This window comes from Odontesthes bonariensis, chromosome 7 (assembly GCF_027942865.1).
Source record: "Odontesthes bonariensis isolate fOdoBon6 chromosome 7, fOdoBon6.hap1, whole genome shotgun sequence".
NCBI lineage: Eukaryota > Metazoa > Chordata > Actinopteri > Atheriniformes > Atherinopsidae > Odontesthes > Odontesthes bonariensis.
This window is the reverse complement of record NC_134512.1, coordinates 10,334,329-10,359,126: the sequence shown is the minus strand read 5'-3', so window position 1 is coordinate 10,359,126 and position 24,798 is coordinate 10,334,329. Positions and strand designations below refer to the sequence as shown.

General features: G+C 39.6%; 1 protein-coding gene across 2 annotated transcripts in view; it reads right to left on the bottom strand.

Moving 5' to 3' along the window:
• tspan9a (tetraspanin 9a) overlaps positions 1-24,798 on the bottom strand; it is a 193,261-nt gene that overhangs the window by 54,761 nt on the left and 113,702 nt on the right. Inside the window, exon 3 of one of the 2 annotated variants that reach the window (XM_075469396.1) lies at positions 23,561-23,640. In XM_075469396.1, coding sequence (XP_075325511.1) covers positions 23,561-23,623 — 63 coding nt within the window. In that variant the 5' untranslated portion in view covers positions 23,624-23,640. Of the gene's footprint in view, positions 1-23,560; positions 24,645-24,798 lie in introns of those variants that run through there. The other variant, XM_075469395.1, reaches the window with a different exon arrangement.

Here is a 24,798-nt window from a genome sequence, read left to right as displayed (position 1 = left end):
TGGATTGAAGAGAAGCCTGGTGGAATCTGTTGGTTTCCTTAGCTGGGCTAGGTTTTCTAATTGGCTTTGTATGTATGAATTGGAATTTCATGGAATTGGATTTGACTGAATTATGATTGGATTACAATGGATTGGATTCTATTTGGCTCGAATTGCTGTGTATCTTGTCTCGTTTGTCTTTATGTGGCCGTGTGATGGACTGGCGACCTGTCCAGGGTGTACCGTACCTCTCGCCCAATCACAGCTGGGATAGGCTCCAGCCCCTCCGTGACCCTAAATTGGGATAAGCGAGTATAGAAAATGAATGAATGAATAAATGAATGAATGGATCTTTAAAGTGCCTTGAGGTGACATTTGTTGTAATTTGGGGCTATATAAATAAAATTGAATTGAAAAATTACTGTTGATACTCTATGTGAGAGAGGCAACAAAAAAGGGATTGTAAAAGTTTTTTTTAAAACACTGCTTCTCCATTTCAATGCATTCAGAAACTAATGATTCATGTTTTTTTATTCATTTCTACTTAATGAGACAAAACCTAAATTGAAACTACATTTGACTTCTGTTTTGTTTTAAAGGTGTTATGACAAGAATAATGGAAATTAGAGATGTCACAGGGAATTTAATGGATCAGTCTATTTATTTGTGGGAGTTTAACTAAAAATTAATTCTTTAAAGAATAAGAGTTGAATCTGCCCTCCAGTCCCTTCCTGTCCCCTTCCGTTGCCCTCCAAAACCAAAGCATAGAAACTCAGCTCCACTATTGTTCTCCTTTTTGTTTAACTCTCTGACCCCTGGATCCTCCTACTTAAGGTCCTCTTACATTACCAATTCTCTCCTCAATGGCTGCCTCTAACAGGTTACATGCAAGAGGTCAGAACAGAAGTCTCCTCTTGTGACAGTGCTGAGAGAGGGCTGCCTGAGATTCCTCTCTATCCGAGGGCTAACAAGTTTAGTTAGTACAAGCAACAACTCACAGAGTCTGCAAGCTGACTGTAAAAGCAAAAGAAACAACAAAGCAAATTATCATCAACTGCTAACTCTGCAAGGAGAACAAAAGGAGCAACCAGTTTTTTCTCATTTGTACCATCAGAACACTGCAGAGTGGGGGCTGCATTTGCCATGGGGACCACAATTCTTTCAAGCCTGGCTTACAAATGACCAGACCAACTGAACAACCAACTGAAAAAGCAGCAAGTAAAGAATGTTTCCCCTTTAATGGAATCGCATCGAGGCAAAAAACAGCTAGAATAATAACAGTGTTCATGGGTAATCAACGTACATGTATTGATTGCTTTAGTCTAGCGATCTGTTTCAGTGGTTTACCTACTGTGTAGTTGCAGCCCTGCTTAGTTGCAGCTGGTTATACTTGACACAGATGGAGGGTCTAGCATGCAAACCAACCATCCTAGTTTCTAACTGGCATCATTAAGCTACACAAGTCACACAAGCATGCTTTGAATTGACTCCCACTGTACGTGCTCTTTTGTTCTGACCTCTTTTGTTCAGACACGCACAATCTCCCCCTCTATGTCTTTCTCTCTCTCTTGCTCACACACACACATACAGATACACCTCTAATTATAGGTGTTCATTTAGTTCGATTTTTTTTGTGACATCTTTATATTTTTTGCTAACCATGCCTGTCCAGAACAGCAAATCAATTTTATTTTGATTTTACTGTTTTACTGATTCAATGAGAATGATCGGAATTTCCTGGTTTCATCTTAATGATAAAGACATGAGATACTGAATTAATTCCAATAAAACTACTTACATTTAAAAACATATATATAAATAATAAATATAACAAAATCTTTATAGAACCCAAGTCAGAGTGACAATAGTATATAAAAGATGCATTGCGAATAGTACCATGTCCATTAGTTACATGCCCTGCAAATCAATCTTGGCTAAAGTAATTTAGGACTGAAACACACAATTTAGCTTTGTTGTGCACACTTAATTTTCCTCTTGATTGAGTGTACATATTGGTATTTTCCAACCTCGGTATATCCCACAAGGGACATAGGATGGCTGAGCAAAATGCAGAAAAAAATAGCAATGCATGCCTCAGTCAGTCAAATCTCTTGGGCTGGGTGCAAACTTCAGCTCACAATTAATTAACACTAGTCTCTGTGGGGAAAAAAACAAATGCTATGGTTACGAATTCAACGTGCAGTGTACCTCATCATGATTATATGAAGGCTGACTAAAGTCAAGTCATGCTGCAGGAGGCAGCTCATGTTTTATTTCTGTTCTCTATGCTACAAATGCATGTACATTAGGATTCTGCTGCAAAACGGAAAATAGACTGAAAAAAAAGCCTGTGTGTCTGCCTCTATGCCAAGAAGTGAGCAGACAGTGTGGCCCGATGAAGAATCACCTGCTGTTACCTAACAGTCACCCCAATCCTCAGATCCACCACATTCAGCTGTTAGGTGTTAGTGAATGATAAGTCACTGCAGGCAGTAATCGCTTTCTGCCTCATCTCGTTTCTGAGCTGCTATTAGACAAGCAGAACTTCAGAACAAGACAAAACGACATCTAAATTGGCATCTTTGAACTATTTTCTGGGGCAAAGTCTTGCCATATTCCCATGCTTTTTAAATCTCTTTATCATGCGGTCCTGAGAGAGAGTGTGGTTTAGATTTAGATTCCTAGATACTGAGCTGCTCTGAGAGTCTGTGGGCTGGATTGAAGAAAAAAGATGATGAACAGGAAAAGAGCAAAAGTTAGAGGGCAGGAAGTTACAAAAAAAAGTATGTCAAAGATTTTGTCATCATACAAATAATCGATTTCAGGGTGTTCATATGATATCCTCTCACTATTACTGAGGAGATTTCTTTCCTTTGTGTCATAATGGATTTGCCTCTAAAAGTTTAAAGTCAGCTGCCATAACCATGGAGGATGAAAATGAACATTAGAGCTTACAAATCAACAGGCTGTCAGCATTCCCGTTTTACATTTTGTTTTGCCTAATTAACATTAAAACTTGGAAGCACCCTTAATTCTAGCACTGACCTAGCAACCTTGCACGGCTCATTTGCAAATGCAGACAAGTATATTTACGCACAGAAACTTTGGAAGAAAATAGCCTGATTCAAGACTATGCAGATGATCTGTGTTAGCATGTCAAGAGTTCATTCCTCTCTGCGACATGCCAATCAGAGCTGCACAGTGCATGTAATTAGGTTGTAATTAGATGAAAATGCACCATAGGAGGCCATGAAGTGTTGAAGATGGTGTATTGCCCCTGGAAATGGGCTATGATAGAAATAACTACACTGTAGCTGTTCTGTATAATTGCTAGTAATGAAAGTCATACTTAACATACCAAAAACATACCAAAATAGACATGCATATCCGTATATGCATACACATGAACATGTGTATGCCTCTACATGAGGAGCTCGTGGCACCATGACAGGCTGCGCATGTTGCTAATTTGCTGAAAAAAGAGGATAGAAAGAAAGAAAGATAAGAACTATATTACTCTATTTCTGTCAGAACCACTCTCGTCAAAACGAGACGAGAAACAGAGATGAATTTCAGAAGCTTATTCTGAATGCATACAATTTATGTTTGGCGGTATGGCTCTGTTCGGAGGAAGTTCCCAACTTTTCCATGAGCTCCATGGAAGCCAAGACAGGGAACAGCAGCATCCTCAAGTGGAGTGCCTTCCATTTGCTGTAAGGCAACAACCCCCTAGAACAGAGCAAGCAACAATGAACAACAGTATGACATTGTTTGGCAATGAGAAGTCGGTGGAGCAGGGGAGGTGGTGGGTGCAAGCAGAGAGCAAAAAAAAGCAGTGACAGCAACCCAAGTTTAAATGAAGTGCCCCAAATGCCAGCATCCAATTGCGAGCAGCAGCTGATTACCCATTGAGCGCAGCTGGCCATAAGGGTTGGGTCGGCGTCAGCCAAATAGGCAAAGGGCGCGTTGACTACGTGGTCTGCCAGAACTAACGCGATGCTCCATTTGTCGTCACTTGAACTTTTTCCCCTTTCATCTGCGGTCAGACAAGATCGCAAAACATCAACTGTCTTCCCAGATGAGAATGTTTCATTAAACATGGCCCTAAATATATTTACATATTCCCAGATGCATGATGTCACGGTGCGTCTTTGAATGGCCTGGGCTCTTTAATTGAAATCATGTGATACGGTGAAGACTTTCAGGGACTTTTTTGGTAGTCCTGCTCGATTGCTATCTCTTGAAATGAATTAATTATTGTTCACAGCTTTAGAAAGTGCCTTAGAAAATGTCAGACCACAAAAATTAAGAGTGTGAAAATACAAATTCTTCAATAATTGATGATACTGCCTCAGCATAGTTATTTTACACTGTGGAATAAATACTAAACGTGGTGGTTGCGTGAAAGCCTCATTTCTGTCTTTTACCCATTTTTCTATCATAATATTTCATTATAATTATTTTAGCTGGAGGGATGAAGCTGCAAGAAAAAAGGATAGACGATAACGGTTTTGTTTATTCTTAGCAGGAAGAGTACATTAAAGGTGATTTTTCTTCTGGACGATGATAAGCTAAAGCCTCGTAGTAGGCTGCTAAGATAACCAGAGGCAGGATGTCAGCAGCACCCCTTTATGTGCAAAAATGCTCACTGGTTGGGAAACTCACTGATCTGTGAAGATCTGCTCTCGAGAAGAATGATCAATACAATCCCATCCTACTATTTTTCTCTCCAAAGCTCCAAGAAATCACTAACAACTGCAATGACAGAGAGAAGGTGTGAAGCAAAGGCAGATAGCCGTGGGTGGTGAAGGTGGTCAATTCAATTATACTGCTGTCAAAGCACATTTTCTGTGCTAGGACACTGGTAAAATCTCCAGGAAAAAGGAATGCTAAATACAATTGATGGTTCGTAATATTCTAACATATAATCAGCTGCATCAAAAACTATTTTGGGGTGATTGTATACCAGAAACAAAGTGTTGCACTTTTAATAAAACAGGTGTAATTTACATTTTCAGGGTCTGTATGAGATCAGCAACCATACTTTCTGTGGGAGATTAACCGAACCCTTGATTAGAGGCGTCCTCTTCCCAATACATGAATTTAATTATATCTCTTTGTATATGTGTCACAGTTACTGGCGGACATTGAGGGCTGTGCTGTGTGGTACAGTGTGGCAGAGTGCGAGATAGGTTTTCTCAAACTACATGATGAGTGAGTCAGAGAGAAAGACTCTGTGTCTCTGTTAGGAATTGTCAGGGAGGATCCTAGACATACAGCAATCCCACCTTAGACACTGATCATCAAATATGAAACACTAGAAATGTTCTATAGCAAACATTGTCAATATCAAAAATTATTTTAAACACAACACAATACTATAATCAGCCTCTGAATATCACCCTAAAAAACATGTTTATTTGGAATTTTAAGAAAATAGACGTGTGATTTGCTATCAGTCTTTTGTATCTTTGAGAATTCATTTAAATGATTTTGCCTTTCCCAGAATGTGCTTTGAAAGATACACAATGATAACTAGAACAGGTCCATGACATGAGAAAGATTAGGATTTCAAAACCTCCTGTCAGTATTTCACACTTTCTTTCTATGGTGGGTAACACTGGGGAAGCTTTCTGAAATTTACGTTCATGATTTAGTTCAAAACATATATTCAGATATTAAAATAAGGTGATAAGAACTGCCGTCAAGCCATGATATTTTAAACAGAATACACAGTTCGTGCATTTTTTCTAAGCTAGCAGGGGAAAAAAACGTTTTCAAGTTAATTTCTATCTTGCATTGACATTCCTTGAATGTGAAGAAAGTAGAAGCAGCAGTGTTTGAGCAGACATTTTGGCAAATACGCCTAGTTTTAATGTCAATAATTTAATCAATATCAACTTCACTTTAAAGTCTGCACATTAGAAAATAAAGTACCATGAAATTATGGTTGACAGATATGGGTTTTCGATGGCTGATGATTATTATTTATGTGGCAGGGTGGACATTCAAAGGAAGCCTGTTACAAAAAAAAAATAATCCACAATAGCAACAGATGTTTAAAGTATCAAGCTTTAATATATGGGCTATCTAATTCAGGAACATTCATATGGAAATAATATTTGAGGATGTTTCTCATGGTATATATCAATAGTACACAGAGAGCACATGTTTCTCAACAGTTGCAAAGTATGTTTCAAAATAAAACCAAGTCCACATCTGGCCATTGGTGAAAGTTTAGAGGTGGTATCCCCGATTGATACATCTTTGTCCCCCATTATGTATAATCACTCAGTGAAAAACTGACTAACAACTGTGAGTTGAAAAGTCACCCAGAGGTGAAGATAGTAATAACTGTAAGAAATATGTAGCTGATGTTTGTTGCCTCTAATTCAAAGCAGGTTCTCTGTGCTCCATCACAGTAATGTCAGCAGTATTTAAACAATAGTGTGGAGCACATCAGAGAGAGGCACACAGAGATTTACTAAATGAATGAAAGCTAATAGATTTGATAGGAGCAGGCTGCTCTAAACACTATTTTCCAATGGCTCCTCACGTAACTGTTTTGCTCCCCCTCAACATTTATATTGTAAACACCTGTCTCTTCCACAGCCTCCTCCCTGCTATGCTCTCTCCATGCAGGGGCAACTCATCAGCAGAGCAAGCTGCATCACTTTACAGTAGCTGTCTGCTCTGGCTACATATCATATTCTATTCAGACATAGAGTAAACACAGGCTTCGTGTGGTTGTTTGCGTAAACAACATCTGACATTTTGAGTGGATCTCCAGGCAAAAGAATGGCAAACAGAGGACACTGGTGATGTTTTATTTGAACCAAAGGCTTTTTAATGTATATAATGCTGAGCTGTTTGTTTTGCATCGCTGAACAAAAAGTGCAAATATGTAAAGAATTTTCAATTTAGGTCTATGAAAAGTCAGAAATAAGGGAAAAAAGCTATTCAAAATATCCCCAAGCTTATGGTGATGTTATGCTTCTGCTACCTGTGCTGTAAATGATTGTGCGTCATGCTATAGTAAAAAAGATAGACCCACTTATTTTTGAAAAATGTTTTTCATATTGGAAGACATATACGGAGATCAATGGTCAGACTCTGCTAAATGGAGGTACTTTTGTCCAGTTAGTTTACAATTATTACTCTTACAGTCACCCTACTTTTTCACATAACTTGTGCACCCTCCCCCACAACCCAAAAGAAGAAAAAAGATAGTCAGTGGGGTTACATGGCACTGAAAGGATCAGATTATTGGCTAAATTAAAATGAGACTGAGTTATTAAATTCATGTAGACACATTAATCTGACAAGAAATTGGATCGGATTACTTGCGATCGGATTAAGACCCCGAGATAACTTGGTTGAAAGTCATATTAAATGTGCTTGTAGACGGTGAAGCACGTGGTGAATTAGACTTTGCGTTCTGCGCATGCTCGAGATTTTTTCCCGGGGTCATGAACCGGAATTTGGAAGAGACGATATTACTGTTGTGGTCGCCGCTGTCGGAAAGAAACAAACAATGCGATGGAGAATGCGCTGTTGTGCATCGCGTTTGTGCAGCTCATCACAAACGAAATGCAGAGGGACGTAGCTTTATCTTGCTCTTCGTTCGCCATTTTTTCGAATACCTGACTTTGTTGTTGTTGTTGGTGGTGAACAGGTCAACCGGAAGTGGCTCTATTAGCAATATTTGAAACGGGTACAGCGCCACCTATCGTATCGGAGTATGACACGCTTTGTGCCTATGATTCGATTCATTCACCGCCATATATCCAAGGATAATTACCCTTGCCCAAATAAGGAGCAACTCAGTCTTATTGTAATTTAGCCAATAATCCGATCCTTTCAGTGCCATGTAACCCCACTGAGTGACAGCCAAATGCTGAACACAAGGTTTGAAATTCACAAATTTTTCCTTCCGTGCAGCTTCTTTTATATGATTTCCATGATTGGCTGTCTTATTCTTCTAATTTAAAATTGTGGCGTGTGCAAGGTTTTATTGTCTTCATTAAATGGAATTTAATGCTATTTGATTTATTCCCAACAAATGAGTGTGAGAAATAAACAGTTGAATCTGTTTCTTTACAGTGAATTTATATAAATACAACTGAAAGAAAATTCTTTAAAATAATTGAAAAACTCATAAATTTTCTTTAATATTCATCTTTAAAAGTGTGTGTTTGTGTGTATACTACAGTATATGTATTCATTTAACAGCATGCAGCTTCGGGTTTTCCCAGCTCATCAGACTAAAGTAGAACTAACTGAGAACTTTCAAAGTACAATCTGAATCTCCAACCAACCGAGCATTGTTAAAGGAAATACAACAAAGCAACCTCACCGTACACAAACATACAATGATGAAACAGCTCTGTTGGTGGGGGATACATTGCTGAGCAAAAAAGAAAAAGAAAGGGGACAATTGCAGCACAAGGTAGAAAACAAGAAAGCTAACTTTCTTTTTTCTCTCCTTAATCTTTGGATTTTTCCATAGCAGAGAAAGTGAAGTTGAAAATCTAAGACCAAAAGAGAGGTTTTTTGATAGCAAACAGTGCTCTGCCGTTCACTAATCACTGCAGTCAGGAAACAAAAAGATTTGCAACAAATCTGCAACCCCAGGCAGCACTTAACTGGAGAAACAAACCTCTCAGTAAACCATTTTTTTTTGGTCTACACGTAATGAAATTTTCCATCTAAAATCTTTTTTTTTTTACTGTGTTGACCTCTCTCACTCTTCATTTCCCATGTAATGGAATAGCCTGCAGTGGGAAGGTTCTGCAAAGGTGTAGATAAGTATGGAAGATTTGCCAGTAGTGCTAAGCTGGGTTCAGCAACATCATGTAGTCACTGAAGCTGATAACCAAGTAACACTGTATGCATGGATATGCATATGGTGGAAAAGATAGATAGATAGATAGATAGATAGATAGATAGATAGATAGATAGATAGATAGATAGATAGATAGATAGATAGATAGATAGATAGATAGATAGATAGATAGATAAAAATACAAATATTAATACTTAACCACTGACCCACAGTGCAAAAAGGTTTGTCAAGTTATGAGCAACAGCCGCAGGGTTGATTTTCACAAAAACCTAGGTAAATAAAATGTAAAGAGGGCTAAAGATTAGCTTATATCATAACATTTTAAGAGACAAAATCAAGAGTAAAAATCTTTAAGGATAGGGTGGAACTGGAGTACAAATTCATCAGAAATGCGCGTTTTGTCAAAATTAGACCAATTTTAGTTGCTTAGTTTTACCTGTGCGTTGTTGCACTCCCAAGAGGAAAAAAGGCACAAAGCCCTCCGAAAGTTGATGAAAAACATTAAAATCTCAAACAAGGTGTGATGAGACTGTGTCCCTTCATAAATCAAAGCACATCATAGTCATTCACCAGCCACGTTCGCAACAGGTGTGTCTCTCCTTGTTCCTCCATCTTACACTTTAGCATGCAAATAACCCTCCTCAGAGCAGGCTTGTTTACCAAGGAATGTCTCTAGATTATACTCATTTAAACAAGAGCTGCGCAGAACGTCTCTCAAGTAGGCCACATCAGATGAATCCAGATACATTGATTGTTTAGAGAGCCCTTCTCACTGTAAGGCAAAAGCGATAAACATTCTTGTGCACTTTCCCTGCCATAGCTTAAGTGACAAGGACATTTTCAAGAGGAGGTCTATCTGCTCCTGCAGCTGTCAAACTTGGGCAGCAACATCAGAGGTGCTGAATCGGATAATTTGCTGTGTGGCTTCCTGCTGTCATGCCATGCGTCTAGCTTGCCCATCTCCCATCTGCTTTGTCCTTTAATGCTCCTTCATCCATGGAATTTGGGCCAAATAATGGTGGAGTGACAAGTCTGCTAGACTCCAGGCATGCCACACAGGTGGTGCTAAAAAGTCTGTTTTGTCACTGTGTCACCAGAGGACAGTTGCCATCAGATAACAGGCCTATCTCATTTAGACAGGAACAAATGAGGCGGAGGATGGAGCTAAATCTGATCCATCCCATCATGACTTATCATTGTTGCCAGAGGCCATTTCAAACTGATGTCATCAAAGTGCATGAGCTTTTTCTGTAGCAAAATGTGTTCAAATGTTTAATTTTCCATTACAGAAATGAGATCTCCTTAAAGCAAGCATTAGTTTAGACTCTACCGAGGAGGGGCTTATTATTAGTTCAGCTGCTGGGGGAGGCCATTTGTCCTTTTACCTCTTTGTGTACGGCAAAGAGCTGGCTCAGGAGCAGTGTGTTTTAAGTGTAAAATGCTTAGTTGAGATCAGATTTGATGTGTCATTCGCACTTAAATATTCTATTATTGCATAATTTCACCTTTACTCAACTATCTTATCCTCATTTACTTTTAGGACCAATTGAGAACTGCCTCCTTCCCATTGCCCCTTGGGTCCTCGACAACTTCAAGCATTATGTAATGCTTACAGAGGACCCAAAAGAATGGACATTTGTCAACTTATGTTAATTGGGAGACAAGGAGGAATTAAACAAATAAGAGGAAAAACATAAAGGACGAGGAAATAAATTAGTAACCAGAGTCAAGAATAAGGGAGCTAACCAAAGAGGCTGCATTTTCGAGAATAACACCAACACCATACCTTGCTCTAAAGATTTAATACCTTAACAAATGGTTTTACGTACTAAAAGATGGCAGAGTCAGACCTGCTTGAGCCCTGTGAACAAATTTCAATCAAGGGCTGTTTAATGTGATCTATTCATGCAACTCAAAGAAAACAGGGGTCTTGAGTATGTCCATGTGTTTCAGATATATGGCCGTATCAAGTGAATTGAAATGGTAACAATCCAGGTGAGATTAAAAAAAAAAAGGTATATATATTTTATGCAAAATACAATACACGGTGAAAAGATCCACATTTAAAGTAAACCTTGTTTTTCATCATTTGTATTTCACACGTTTTAATTTAGACTATGCTACACTCCCAATGCCACACTAAAAAGGGGAATTTTAAAACCAGCTGAAGTCAGAATGAGAACAATAACTTGGTTGATGTACCGTCAGTTATGCAAGTGAGATCTTTCAGTGACAAAAGGTACCATGAAAAATCATTAACCAAGGACCTCTTTTCATGTCAAATTAAAAAAAATGCATCATTTTAAAGTACATGAATTCAAAGACATGGATATGACTAGACATGGGCTTTGCCTTCCTGACCTTGACTGCAAGTTTAGTACACTGAAAGTCAACTTGATGCATAATGCAGAAACAAAACATGTGGTAAGTAAAATGCAGCACTGTGCTTATACAACCTGCAACGCCTTCATACTCACCATCTTTGCAAGTAGTAGGACAATGAATCTCTAAGGACACAGCAGCCTGCATTTGTGATGGACTCTGATATAATGAGAGTGTGGATTCCTGCAGATTCACTCCCCATCTCTCCATAACCAGCACCGATGCAGAGTGAAACCATTTTAAAGTATATTGATGTGTTGTTTTTCTTTCTTACCAGAGCATATCCTCTGCAAATAAATGTCACTGAATGAAGTTACTCTTGTCTCAGGGATGGAAATGGAAAGTGATCACTGAGGAATTCTACTGACGATAAAGCTGACCACCCATCACAGTTTAAATGAAAAATACTGCATATAAACCATGTTAATGAAGCCATAGTGGTGTAGACCAGCATAGGATATGAAAGCCTTGGATTTCCCGCTATAATGATGGCCATGGAATTTATTGATTCATCAACATTAAATTTCCCTTATTCAGTTATAACTTGTTGTGATAAAATGAAATCAAGACATTTTTGATGAAACATGTTTAGGCTACAAAAGAAATAAAGAAGTCAAATCATCTTTCAAATAAACTACAATATAGTTAGAAACAACAGGGAATAGGTTGGCCTTTTATTTCCATTGGATCACCACTCCTTCAAAAGATGAAGGTGATTACTTATAATTAATTTGTATCAATAAGCAGTGAACCTTCCCTCTAACGGGACAGGTGAATCTAAACCATGCCAGAAACATGCCTCATATAGTAATCTCTCATTGTAAGGATCAAGGGTTCAACTTTGACTAGAATGAATGAGTAAATTAGGTTCAATACTTCTATTTTGTTACATACGTTCTTCTCATAAAGCCCAGTGCAACTATCTGGCTGCTGCTCTCTAGGCACACCTGTATTCACTTTGCATATTACAGTCATTGTGTATTTTACCTACAACAATTACAATAGAACTAATATTCAGTAAGACTAATCAACTGCAAGATAAAAATACAAACAGGAGAAATGACTAAAACTGATTATCTTGTCCCCAAGACACATGTCAAGGGATGTCAAGGTCAGTTTTGGATGTTGAAGTGTTGGAAACTGCAACGTTGGGAAAGTGCAAGACTTTGAGAAAAGGCCAAATTGTGATGGCTCGACAACTGGGTAAAGCAGCTCCCAAAGGGCAAGTTTTTCATGGGTTGTTCTGTATCCTGGGGTCAGTACGAACTAAAAGTAGTCCAAGGTGGGGCAACTGCTAAACTGGCAGTGGGTTCACAGATGGCGAAAGGCTCAAAGATGCATGTGGGGAGGGAAGGCTGGGTGGTGTGGTCCGATTTCACAGAAGAGTTTTTGTGGCACGAACAGCTGAAAACCTTTCTAGTGTTTATGATCGAAAGGTGTCAGGACACACTGGGCATCGCAGCTTGTTGTGATACTGGTCAGAGTGCCCAAGATAGTCCTTACCCACAGTCAAAAGTCCCCACAATGGACACATAAGGAAAAGGACCAGACCAAAGTAAATGGAGGAGTTAGCTTAGTCTCATACACCATGCTGACAGCTAGGTGCATGTGTGTGATTAGGGATCACACAAATGCACCTAGCTTAGGTTAGCATTAGGGATCAGGATGCTCTCCATGAAGAAGGCAAACTGGTAGAGGCAGTTTGATTATCTGAGGATTGTTCTGCGGGTGTCCTTGGGTGTGACATGCAACAAAGACATACATTACCTCCTAAAACATTGCTGCAGACCACAAATACACCTTCATAGTATCTTCATGTGGCCTCTTACAGCAGGAGATGAGAAGAGAGATAGAATTTATATCTTATATAATGTATATCAAAGTATCATATATAAGTGGAAAAACAGCAGATGTATATCTGGAAAATAAAGTTTAAAAAACATTTCCATTTTTATCTGATATAACTTCATTAATTTTCTTCTTTTTTTTTTTTAAATAGACCAACTTTTTCATTGCACAAGAGAAACAAAAAAAAGACATTGTGCGTTTATTAAAGAGAGACAAAGCAAGATCTGAGAGTGTGGGTGAGTCACCACTCGGTGAGCTGTCATCAAGCATCAATGTGTTCACCTTTCTTGCTCCTGGGAAGAGGTCCCTCCCCTCCCTCCCTGCCTTCATGCTTCGCTTCTTCCCACCCTGGAAAAGGACAGTGTTCTGGGTTCTGCCAGTCTGTCCTCTCAGAAGGGGACTGAGAGAAAAATCTGGCCGACCCCATCTGTCCCAGTTCTCTTGTGAACAGTGCTTGAGGAAGACTGTGCAACCAGTGTTGATCTAGATCTAGAGATCTAAAATCATCACAAGCATATACTGTGGTTGTAACAGCGAGGGCATTAATGGGCTGACCCCAAAAATGGTTGTGTCTTTTGCTGAAACTATCACTGGATGAAACAGTGATGGGGATTTGTCTCTCTGCTCTCCATTGATGGGTGCATACAAAGGCAAAAGGTCTGTGTTAATAATGACTCTGGCTCAGTATAGATGAATGAGATAATTCACCAAAGGTGAAGATGACCCCATAATGAAGCCCTTAAATTAGTCTCTTTACTTAACTTCAGTCTACCCACACCAAGCTCTACTCGGACTCACTTCTTTGTGCTTCGTCGTCATCCAAAGTCTCCCCTTACTGAAGCTTAATAAGAGCTGGCCTAATAAGAGAAATGGAGACATCTGTAAAGAACTAATGATCACTGATGGGAACAGCAAATGACACAGTGAGTTAAGGACGGGGTGTATATGTCTCTGTACCATCTTCTTACTTTCTATGTTTTTTAATTTACAAATTTCTACAATAACAAATGAATGAAAACCTATACTTATATGCAATCAATGAATCATTGAACATTAACACATTTTAGAGAGGATATTATGATTAGATTAAGACAAAAATTGTAGCTTTAAAAAAAAAATACATGGGTGTACTTGTAATACATAATAGTAGATGCAATGTATCTTTCATGAATATAATTAAATAGGATAAAGGTTTATTAATGTGGGTTCAGGATAGTTCCTTTGGGTTTGCTGCATTATTTACATAACTCACATTTGGTGACAGGCTATTTACACCACTGCCATGACACCCTTAAACTCAAACATCATTTCAGTTGAAGATGTACAGTTTCTGACTTTACATCTTGGCTCATTTATTACTACTATGCAATAAAACCGTCAGCTCCTCTCTTAAAAGTAAGATCAGACACATTCATCTGTGCCCCAGATACAATACCAAAGTGGTTTCTACGTTTCCCTTTTAAATAAGAGACTGCATCCTTCAGACTACCAGGCTGCTTCTGGTTTCAAATTTGAGGGCATGTAAAACCATGATATCTTCTGAAACAGAACAGATATACAAAGGAAATTCTATTTCATGTCTGTAAATACAGCTGGTAATTGGATATTGATGTAAAATGAATAAGTGGAACCAATTGATTTGGTTGTGTGATAAGAGTCAGCGAAATTCAAGGGGACAGTCCAACATTCAGCCTTGATAAGGAAGAGGATGAATCTACATGCAGGGTTAATGGTAATAATCCCTATTAGGTTTACACAGTCAGTCAGTCATCTTAGTAGTGTAGCAGTGAGGGATCTTGACTACGTACTGCATTTCCTTCTTCAGGGAGAATATCATAGCCTGTTGTGAGCACACCTTATACACATCAAATAAGACTCAAGCTCAAACTGGATCAGACATAACGAGAGCACTGCAATAACCTGCTCTGATGAAGAGTGGGGTTTGACTCTGAAAACAAAAACACGCTGCATCTATTTCAAATCACAACAGTCAAATTTGCTAATCATTTGATTTTACACAATACTGTACCTGCTAGACAAAACTGCACCATTAAAAAAACAAAAAAAACATCGAAAACATGTTGCACACTCATGATCGTTTGCTAGTTTGATGCATTTCCAACTAGAAAGCTATAATATGCTGATTTTATGACTGAGTTACAACGCACCAGTAATCTGTGATGCTTCCACTAAATAAATCAATATATGCTGTGATGTTTAAAGGCATGAATCTGACACTCATTTCTCATCACTAACAATATAGTGTAGCTTGCAGGAGCCCCACTGTAGCTTTGTCCTGGGCTCATTACCATTCGGGCAGTGGATGTCTGAGTCCATGACCCAAATTCAAGATGACACATCTAAAATATACACATTCAAAGTCAATCTGTTCATATTTTCTCTTACAATCTTTTGTGGTGCAGTTGCCCAGTGTGTCCTGGGTATTTAACTATAATTTAGAGATGGGAAGGAGGTAGCTGACTGGAAACAAGCTCTCCAGGGTGCTATGTCTGTTTGTCTGAGTGGATATATGGTGGGAAAAGAAACAGTTCAGCTCTGGGACTGCCCTGGGGAAATTGGTCTTGAAATCAGCCATTGACCTCAGTCTACAGCTTAGAATTTCTGGATAATTTAGGAGATCGAACCAGAACCCTAAAGATTGTATTCTGATGGACTTAACTGCAGCTTAATCAGACTTGAAGTCTTTTCAAGAAAATTACTTTTCCACATGACTGCTTCATCAGTAAATCAAATATTGTGTATCAAAAATATAATAACAAACACAATTTAAGTCAGAATTTGCAATAAGTTCATATACACCCATCTCCTTTTATTGTAAGAAAACCTGCGAGGGGTGATCTTAAAGAAATTTCATTCGCTCTCAGAAGACCAACAAAATAATATTCCAATCCTCTTCAAAAGCGTTAAAGGAGAGACACATACTGATTTCACTGTAATTTGCCTAAAGCTGCTGGAAAAATGCTGAGTAGTTCACCGAGCAAGCTGTTTTTATTTTACATTGATAAACTGCTTAGATGCAGAAGTGCATTAATTGGTCTTCCTGAAGAGGAAAGGGGAGTTTACAATAAATACTTCATAAGTTTACAACCACTCCTGCAATATAAGGATAAAAAAGGGCTAAAAACATTGTTCATGTGAAACATCGCTTGCCTAATTGCAAATATGATGCTACACAAAGATCAAATACAACACAAAAATTGTACTGTGAGCCATACTATAAAACACAAAGATAATTTTTTCTGCATTACTGGAAAAGGATAACAAAAGTAATCTGAAGGTATAATGTACATTAAAAGATATCTGTATCAGACAGACACTACAGCAGCAAAAGCTTGTGCTCAAATCACCGAGCTTAACTTATTGGCTGCCAGCCATTTTCAGTTCAGAGAGACCCATACTGCCAAGTGTTTTACAGTGTTTTGACTGATTTTCCAAGACCCACAGAAAAGTGTGTCTTATGACTATGTACACCGAAATTACCAAACGAAAGAGTAGACTCTCTTCTTTCATCAGGAAAAAAAAGTTTGTTTCTACCATTTTCAGTCCTTTAGTAATAGACAGTAGAACATAGGTTGGTTTCACCAAAAACAGCTGTTTGACCAAAAAAACTGAGAAAACGAGCTTCTTTTTTTTTGTGCAAAGTGGCACCTTGCGGGTAATTTTGCCAGTATATTCTCTGTTTAGTGTTACAAGCCTAAAATTTAGTGACAAACTCCGCTAGATTGTCCCCCAGCCCGCTCCGTTAAAAAACGCAATTGACGTCTATAGACGTCAATGGCACCGAAAGAGTTAATGTGTTTGTGTTATTGTATTGCTGCTGTGCTGAGTCTCTGCAAGTCCTTAATATAAAAGGTGAAATGGTAAAAGGTCTGAAAAAAAACTACTCATTGCACACATTTGCAAACAGGGCTTTAGTCAGACAACTACATTTTGTTTTCCCAGTAATACCAGTGTATTTCCGTCAAATTGAATTTTACAATGAAATATGAAATTATTCTCAGCTGTGGGGCTGCAGGGATGAGGTCGTTTTTGTTGACAAATTTTCTCCAATAGCATGTACAATGAACAGAGACCTTATTTGGGCTGTTTTCAGATACAAAACACTCTAAAAGACCTTTATGATCACTAACCCACATACATGATCTATATTGATATATTCTCTGTTACAGTTCAGTAGCATAAACACATTATTGACTACATAAGCTGGATGCTGCCTTCGCTATTGCCTGAGGTGCACGACTTGGCGGATAGTCATCGCAGAAGATTCTTGTGTTTACTGAACTAATCATTTCCTCTTGTTCTACCATGAACTCCTCTGACCTGTATTTAGAAAAGCAAGGTCCCTGTTGCAAATGCTTGAGCAAAGTAAATATGATGTAGTTTTGGGTTGAGGTACTGTATTGTTGATGTTGATGGAATATTATATTGAACTACCATCATTATAGCATTTTGGATGTTTTGTGTCTTTCTCATTGGGCACTCAGGAGGCTTTCATGTTGAAAGTTAAAAGGGTATACAAGAATCTCTATGAGCTATAAGCACATTCTCCATTGAAAGAAAGGGACCGTGCAGAGTGAATAAGAAAAGGAAAAGGAAAAATGTGGCAACGGTTGTGATGCAGTTCCTTGAAGCTCCTGTTTTGTCAGTTGGACAAAATGTTCACATGTCACTTCAAGTTAGTACCACTCAGGTAACACCAATTGAAGCTAGTGGTTGAAACTAGTTTGAAGCATACAATTGCCCCAAAAAGCTGAATCTCAGATATGCTCATGTATGTTGTACCTTTTACTTATTTTTTTAGTCATGCGTATGTTGTACCCATCTGTCATGGTCAAGAGAGAGCTGAGCCTAAAGGCAAAGCTGTGGAGTAACCAGTCAACTATATTCTAACCTACAAATTTGGTCATGAGCTGTGGGTTGTGACTGCAAGGAGAACAAATACAAACAGCTAAAAGGAGCTTCCTCCAAAGGGTATCTGGCTCAACCTTAGGGATAGGGTGAGGAGCTCGGTCATCAGGGTGGGGCTCAGAGTAGAGTAACTAATCTTCCTCATCAAATGGAGCCAGTTTGTATTGTTCGGCAATTCAGTTTATCAATATTTGCTATTTAATAGCATTTTCACTTGTAAAGGAACATGCGTATAGTATATTATATATTTTTACTAAAATATGGCCTCAGAATACTTCTGCCACACCACTGACAAACTAAGACTTTAAGCCCACTTTCTTTGTGTTGACAGAGTGGTAAATGTAAAAGTTCACATTCTAATTCGAAAAAAAATTATTTATATGACCTAGTGTCCCGACCCTTTAAAAAACCTACTCATCAGGTCTCAAGTCAATCCCCATTCAAACAGGGATCAGAGGTGGGTTAAGGATCTTAATTCCCCTCCAGAAGCATCACCTTCCAACTGCATCTAAGTGTAAAATGCCTCTCCAATTCTCCTACTCTGTTACTTCGACGACCTTAGGTGAAACACAAGCTTCATATCCCAACTGATCTGCAACACGGACTAATGAGCTCAGAGGCACTCCACAATACAGCCAAGAAATCGAAGCAGACGGAGAGAGACATGTGAATTAGAAAGATCTCCCAAATGATCCACTGGACAAAGGGAGGCATATGGAGATATTTACTAAGCAGGTCAGCCAATCTGTATCTGGGCTCGATGACTGATAGGGAACACTCAATAGTTCCTTATTAAAATGCATATAAATATAGTGATTTCCTTTCACTATAAATTGAAACTACAAATTAAAATTTCGGGTCTCTGGTGACATTTGGTGAAATACAAGTATGTTATAGAATTAATACTTAACCTGCATTATTCTGAAGACATAAAGCTTGTGACTGGTTCCACTGACCAACGGTGATGAACACATTAGATTGATTCAATTAACTGCTATCTTGCCGTCTTGGGAAGCAGACAAGACTGACGCTGTGTTCTTCCATTTCAAACTCAGTTAAGAGCCAGCCTCTAACAGTGAATTGATTGATTCAAACTGATGAAATGTATGGGCAACATGGTGTTGTGGTGGTTAGGACTGCCGCCTCACAGCAAGAGGGCTCCTGGTTCAAATCCTGGCTGGAGTTTACGTTCTCCCTGTGTATGTGTAGGTTCTCTCTGGGCGCTACAGCTTCCTCCCACTGTCCAAAAAACATCGAAATTGACACTATGATTGAGTTTGAGCATGCATATTTGTCTCTGCGTGGCCCTGTGATGGACTGGAAACCCATCCAGGGTGTACCCAATCTTTCACACAATGGCAGCTAGGATAAGCTCCAGCCAGATGGATGGATGGATGATTAAATGTATGTGACAGAATATGTTTCTTGTTTCATCGTCATGGAGAGTGCACTCAAGACTCATTTATGTCACCAATTCTTGTTTCAACTGGCAGTAACTGATGGAGTTCAGCTGTGCTTTTTGTTAACAAAAAAATAAAAAGAGTAGTTTGTAACTACACCTGCCCCTCGTGAGCCATTAAAGGTGACTGAGCTTTTCATGTGTCGACACAGAGAACAAAAAAAGGCAAATTGCTTCAGCACCTTAGACCAAAAACCACAGGGGGTTTTCGTTTAAGTTGGAGGGAAAAGGAGAACTTGTGTGGAATTTTTTTGTGGAGTTCCACAAAACCAAAGACAGATGCTCACACACATGCATACACTTCCTACAAACCAGTTTGGGGCTGTCAATAGCTCTTTGTAGCATCAAAGGGTGGGGCACATTTGAAACCCTAAATGTCAAATTCAGAGATTGAATCGATAGGGAACCTAATCTTCTGGTGTCTTGAACCAAATGGTTTATAAATCCTGCAGCAATCCCTAAAGTAAGCACAGGAATTCATGAATGCTAAACACATTTGGTATTCTCTCCTCTAAAAGGAGCAGCTTTGATACTATTCCTCTTTTTTATGTGGGACAAGGCTGTTGGACTGACAAATTCCCATTAAAAAAATATGAATATTAAATGAGACTGTAGACACGGCATGATAATGGCCCAGCTAGGATTCACCCATTAAGCAAGGAAACAGCCAATCCCTTACACATAAGCTGATCTTGTTTGTGATCTTGTTTGTGACTTGGCAAAAGTACTTGTGAGGTGTTTTAAGACCCTTTCTAAAGTCATCTCACTTTTCAAAAGTCTTCATTGACAACAGACAAAATAAGTAAATGTGGCAACGGACAAAAAATTGAATATTGAAATATTCGTTAAGTTAAGTTGAGTTTAGTGCTGAACGTGCATTAGGGAATAAGATAATGAAGGCTGACACCAACAGCGCTTAACATCAATCACCCTATCAGGCTGGTACAACCGAGAACACAACGGATCCTCTTCCCAACTTAATCACAATCTTTGTCACACCACAAAAGGGCATTTGCTTTGATGATGTTGGCTTTAGCATATAGCTGTCCTAAGGAGCTGTGCTCTCAATCCTTAACCGCACAACCCAATACTTGCAATAATCTGCCCGAAACTCCCCCCTGCAGCTCAGATGATTCTAATCCCTTATAAGAAAGAGAAGCCAGATGGTCATGAACAACTGCTAGGGGGGGGTTAAGGATGAGCGCATGTATGGAGATGCCTGGAGGGCCTAACTCTGTTTACCTTGTGCTTCAAGTTACAAGTGTAAGCCCAGATGATGTGTGAGTGGTGAACATACTTCCAAGGATGGCTGATATCTGTGCGTATGCACAGCAAGTGTGCTTGTGCTTGTGCATGTGCGCAGAGTCAGAAAGAAGAGCCCCTGCTGTACCTGGTGTCTGGTTACTGCAGCACACCAGTCCTTCAGTCTTGAGATGGGATCTCAAAAGTTAAGAGGCAAACGTCACCACCAGCTTCGGTAACCCTGTGATTCCTGGAGTGTCAGCGGTAGAACAGCACAGTCCCAGGAGTGTCAAGATACAACATATCTCTCACCCTCCACCCTCAGTCCCAGAGTTTTCAGACAACCAGTGCTGATCTCTAACTGATGAGTAAACCCCCCTATTCTTTAAATGGATGTGCTGCTCCAATCCAGAGCCTTCCGTGAGTTATAAGCTGTTAGGTGCAGATAAACAGAGCCATTACATGGGGAACTGGTTAAACTGTCATTAAAAATGACCTAGTGCTAAAAGGAAAATAAGAATATCAATCGGAAATAGAAGAGAATATGCATGGAGGGAAGTCATTATGTGGAGATTATCACAATAAAAAGTCAATCATTGCAAAGCAGGGTATCAGGTATACTCGTTAAAGATCCACTTAAAGTTCTGTATGCTTTTCTACACAGACACACACCAAAGGGAGAGCCTCTGCATCCTCTCAGGGCAGTTATAAAGCACTTCCATGATGGCCCACAACCTGCACCAAGTACATCAGAAGCCGCCAGCCTTGAAATCCAAAGCTTCTTTTCCACCTCCTTATTAGTAGTGTGCAGTAGCCAGTTATTAACAGTGAGGTTTTGCAACTGAAAAGGGTTAAGCACAAACTGAACCTGGAAAGAACTGAGGAAGTAAAAGCCTTCCCACAAATCCCCTGTGCCTGGCTCTTAAGAAACAAGGGTATATTAATGACTTTATAACCTCTTGTAAAAACTGACTCATGCGTACTCAGGAAGCTTCTGATCCATCATAAGTCAATATAATTTAAAAGCAACTTATGATGTCTCTATGTTAGTGTAGATTCTAGTACAGCTTCATCTTATAACCTTTACATCACTGCTCCAAGAAAATATATAAAAGGAAATGTTCAGTCATAAAGTAAAATGTGTGCATGGTCTTTAGTACAAACCAGAAATCAGCAAAGTCAATTTCAAGTTGTGTGGAGATTTCATCATCAACAAGAATGGATTATATAGGAAGAATCTGTTCCTCATCAAATTTATTTTAATCGGTGTCCCAAATGGGCTATAAATTGTGGCAAACATGATGCTAAATGAGTAGGAGCAACATTTCCAGTATCGTATTTTACTTAAATCCTCAACGTAATTCAGTTCATCATTTAAATATTTAACATTAGCTTTTTAAAAAATGTTTAGATACCTTATTTACCAATGATTACGCTATAGCAATAGCTCACTGCATTGCTATGAATAAAAGCCTTCAGTAAGGGAAGACAGGCATGACATATTAGTGAACAATAGCTGATCAATCATATAACCGCTTTAAATTTCCATTCAAACAAAATTGTCAAGACCAAAGCACTTGCTTGAAATGTTCTAACTGAAATGAATATAAAAGTCAATATCTGCAATTATAAATTCCTTATGAGTTAAGGTTTTTTCTGACCTTCTCATTCCCTTAAACAAACATTGGCCTCATTTGAGGGACAATAAAGAGCCTCTGAACATGCAGCTTACTGCATGTCTTTGTCAATTACTCTTCCCTCTGTCTCTCTGGACTGGGGCATGATATGAGACTGAAATGAAGACATTGCCCTCAAGCATCAGATAGGTCCACAGCTTCAGTCATGAGGATGACCACTTGCACAGCTGTCTGTTTTCAAATATGGGACGGTCAGTGAGATAGATTTAGGTTTCATGCATATGTATGTGTGTGTTTTATATTACTTCCTTCTCATAACAGGGCTCAAGCTAATGCCACCACTGTACCCCCTATAACAAGGCTCCTACCCCTGAGATAAAGTGGGCCTGGGTTGATGGAGTCCCTCATGTTGGGATGTTTCTGTGCTTCACGCTTCACTGAATCCACACAAAAGACTTACCCCCATAACCCATAAGCCTTATAATCCATTCTGTAAACATTCAAGGGATGCCCACTTTTACAGTAAATGACCATGTATAGTTATACACAGCAGAGGCTGCCACGTGCTAAGGAGGTTTCCCTTAGTTACATCTATTAGTAAGTACATTTGGCATGATGACACCTATTACTTTTACAAGTTGATTCTATTTTTAGGCTGTGATTATAACTATTTCATAATTCTATTGTGGCCAATTACTCTACCACGGTCATAACTTGATCCAAGAACAAAGAGGATTTGTTAAAGAGTCAATCATAAAGCATACATATCCAAATACTTTGAACTGTGACTGACCCATCCCAGCAGATATCTCCTAAAACACTACTTACATACCATAAGCAGCATTTCAGCTGCATGTTACCTATAAATCATCACCTGAATGAGTGACCCTAATGAACCCTCCCACGACTCCACACAATACAAAAGGAGAGCTGGTGCAATGCCACTGACTCTGTCATAGGATCCAGGAATAGCAACTTACACAGAGAGGAACAAGCACCCTGATGTAATTAGAAACGCATGATTGCCTTGACAGCCATCACTTTGTCATACAGTAATGTATCCTGATTAACATTTTAAAAACACACAAGACACTGAGCCTTCACATTTGGAACTGTGAGAAATCACTCATGGCAGGTTCACTTTGTCAGCATGGTCTTGGAAGCCATAAAACATTAACATCAGAGGGATCGATGTGAGCCAGTATTCTGTGCGAAATACAAAAATAATGAGCCACTTACCCAAAATATGAGATTGAAGATGAACATCATATACTTCAAGCAGCAGAGGCAGCCTCTCGCCATGTTGCACTTCTTGAATTCTAAAAGGAACACAAAGGATAGATCCAGGTAAAAGACTACGTATTTGCTGCCTTTAGGTGAGCTGTACTTGTTGTTGGTCTTGTCGCCTGCGCTGGCGTCAGCTGCTGCTCCAGCTTGTCCCTGCTGTGCGTTTTTGCGTGGCCCCGTGGAGCCGTAGAAGGCGCCGGCAGTGAAGCCGCGGCCGCTGAATGGGTGGCCAGACGTGGAGGCTTGAGGAAAATCTGAGTCACGGCTATCTACAGAGGGACTACGGTGAATGGCTGACTCCTCACTACTGGACTTCTCCATGCTCTAGGGCTGCAGCTGCTGATGAGGGGCTCCCTGACGCACAGTCTAACATAGTCTCAGAGATGACAGGACAGAACAACTTGCCCTCCAAGTCTCCACCGCTTCAGACTTTTAAACAATAAAGAAAAAAAGCCACACCAGCTACAGAACTACATCCACTTAGGAAAGTCTCCTGTGTAGAAGTGAGTTGAACAGAGCTGCACCGGCACCTCTGGAACATTTAATTGTCCTCTGCTTAGTGCTGCTGCCTTGCTGTGATAATCCTTACATATGCTGTGTAGGAGGGTCCTGTTATGAGCAGTACTCTTGCCTTATAACAGGACTGTCTTTCTAAGAAGAAGTTACAGCACCCCTCTGTAATATCACTCTCTTCCTGCGCTTCTTATTGATGTGCCTGGCTGCTCCAGAGGGACTAGGACCCCTGTGAGTCTCCACGTTCTCTTGCTGACCGGATAACTTTCCCCCCTCCTTGCTCTCCTCTTCCCACTTCCTTGCTCCGTCTCCGTCCTCCTCTTCTCTACATGTGCTGATGCGCTCTCTTCGCAAGCTCTGCCTCTCTCTGTCTCGCTCTGAGTCTACCTGTCTTCCCTAGTGTACCATTCTGCACTCAGCGACTCAGTCCTCCGCACTGCCTGTGCTCTGCTCCCCCAATAGCAGTGCACTGCCTGAAGTGCTATTATCGGCAGACGCAACTAACAGGCATTCCCTATCTCCCAACAAGAGCACTGAGCACCCTCCTCCCCCAACTGTCTCCCTTTCTCTCTCCCTCTATCGGCTCCTCCCCACTGCTGAGCAGACAGCCAATGCAGCAGCTGCAGCAAGACCTCAGCTCCTCCTCTCCACTCCCTGTGTCTTTATTAAGCCTATCA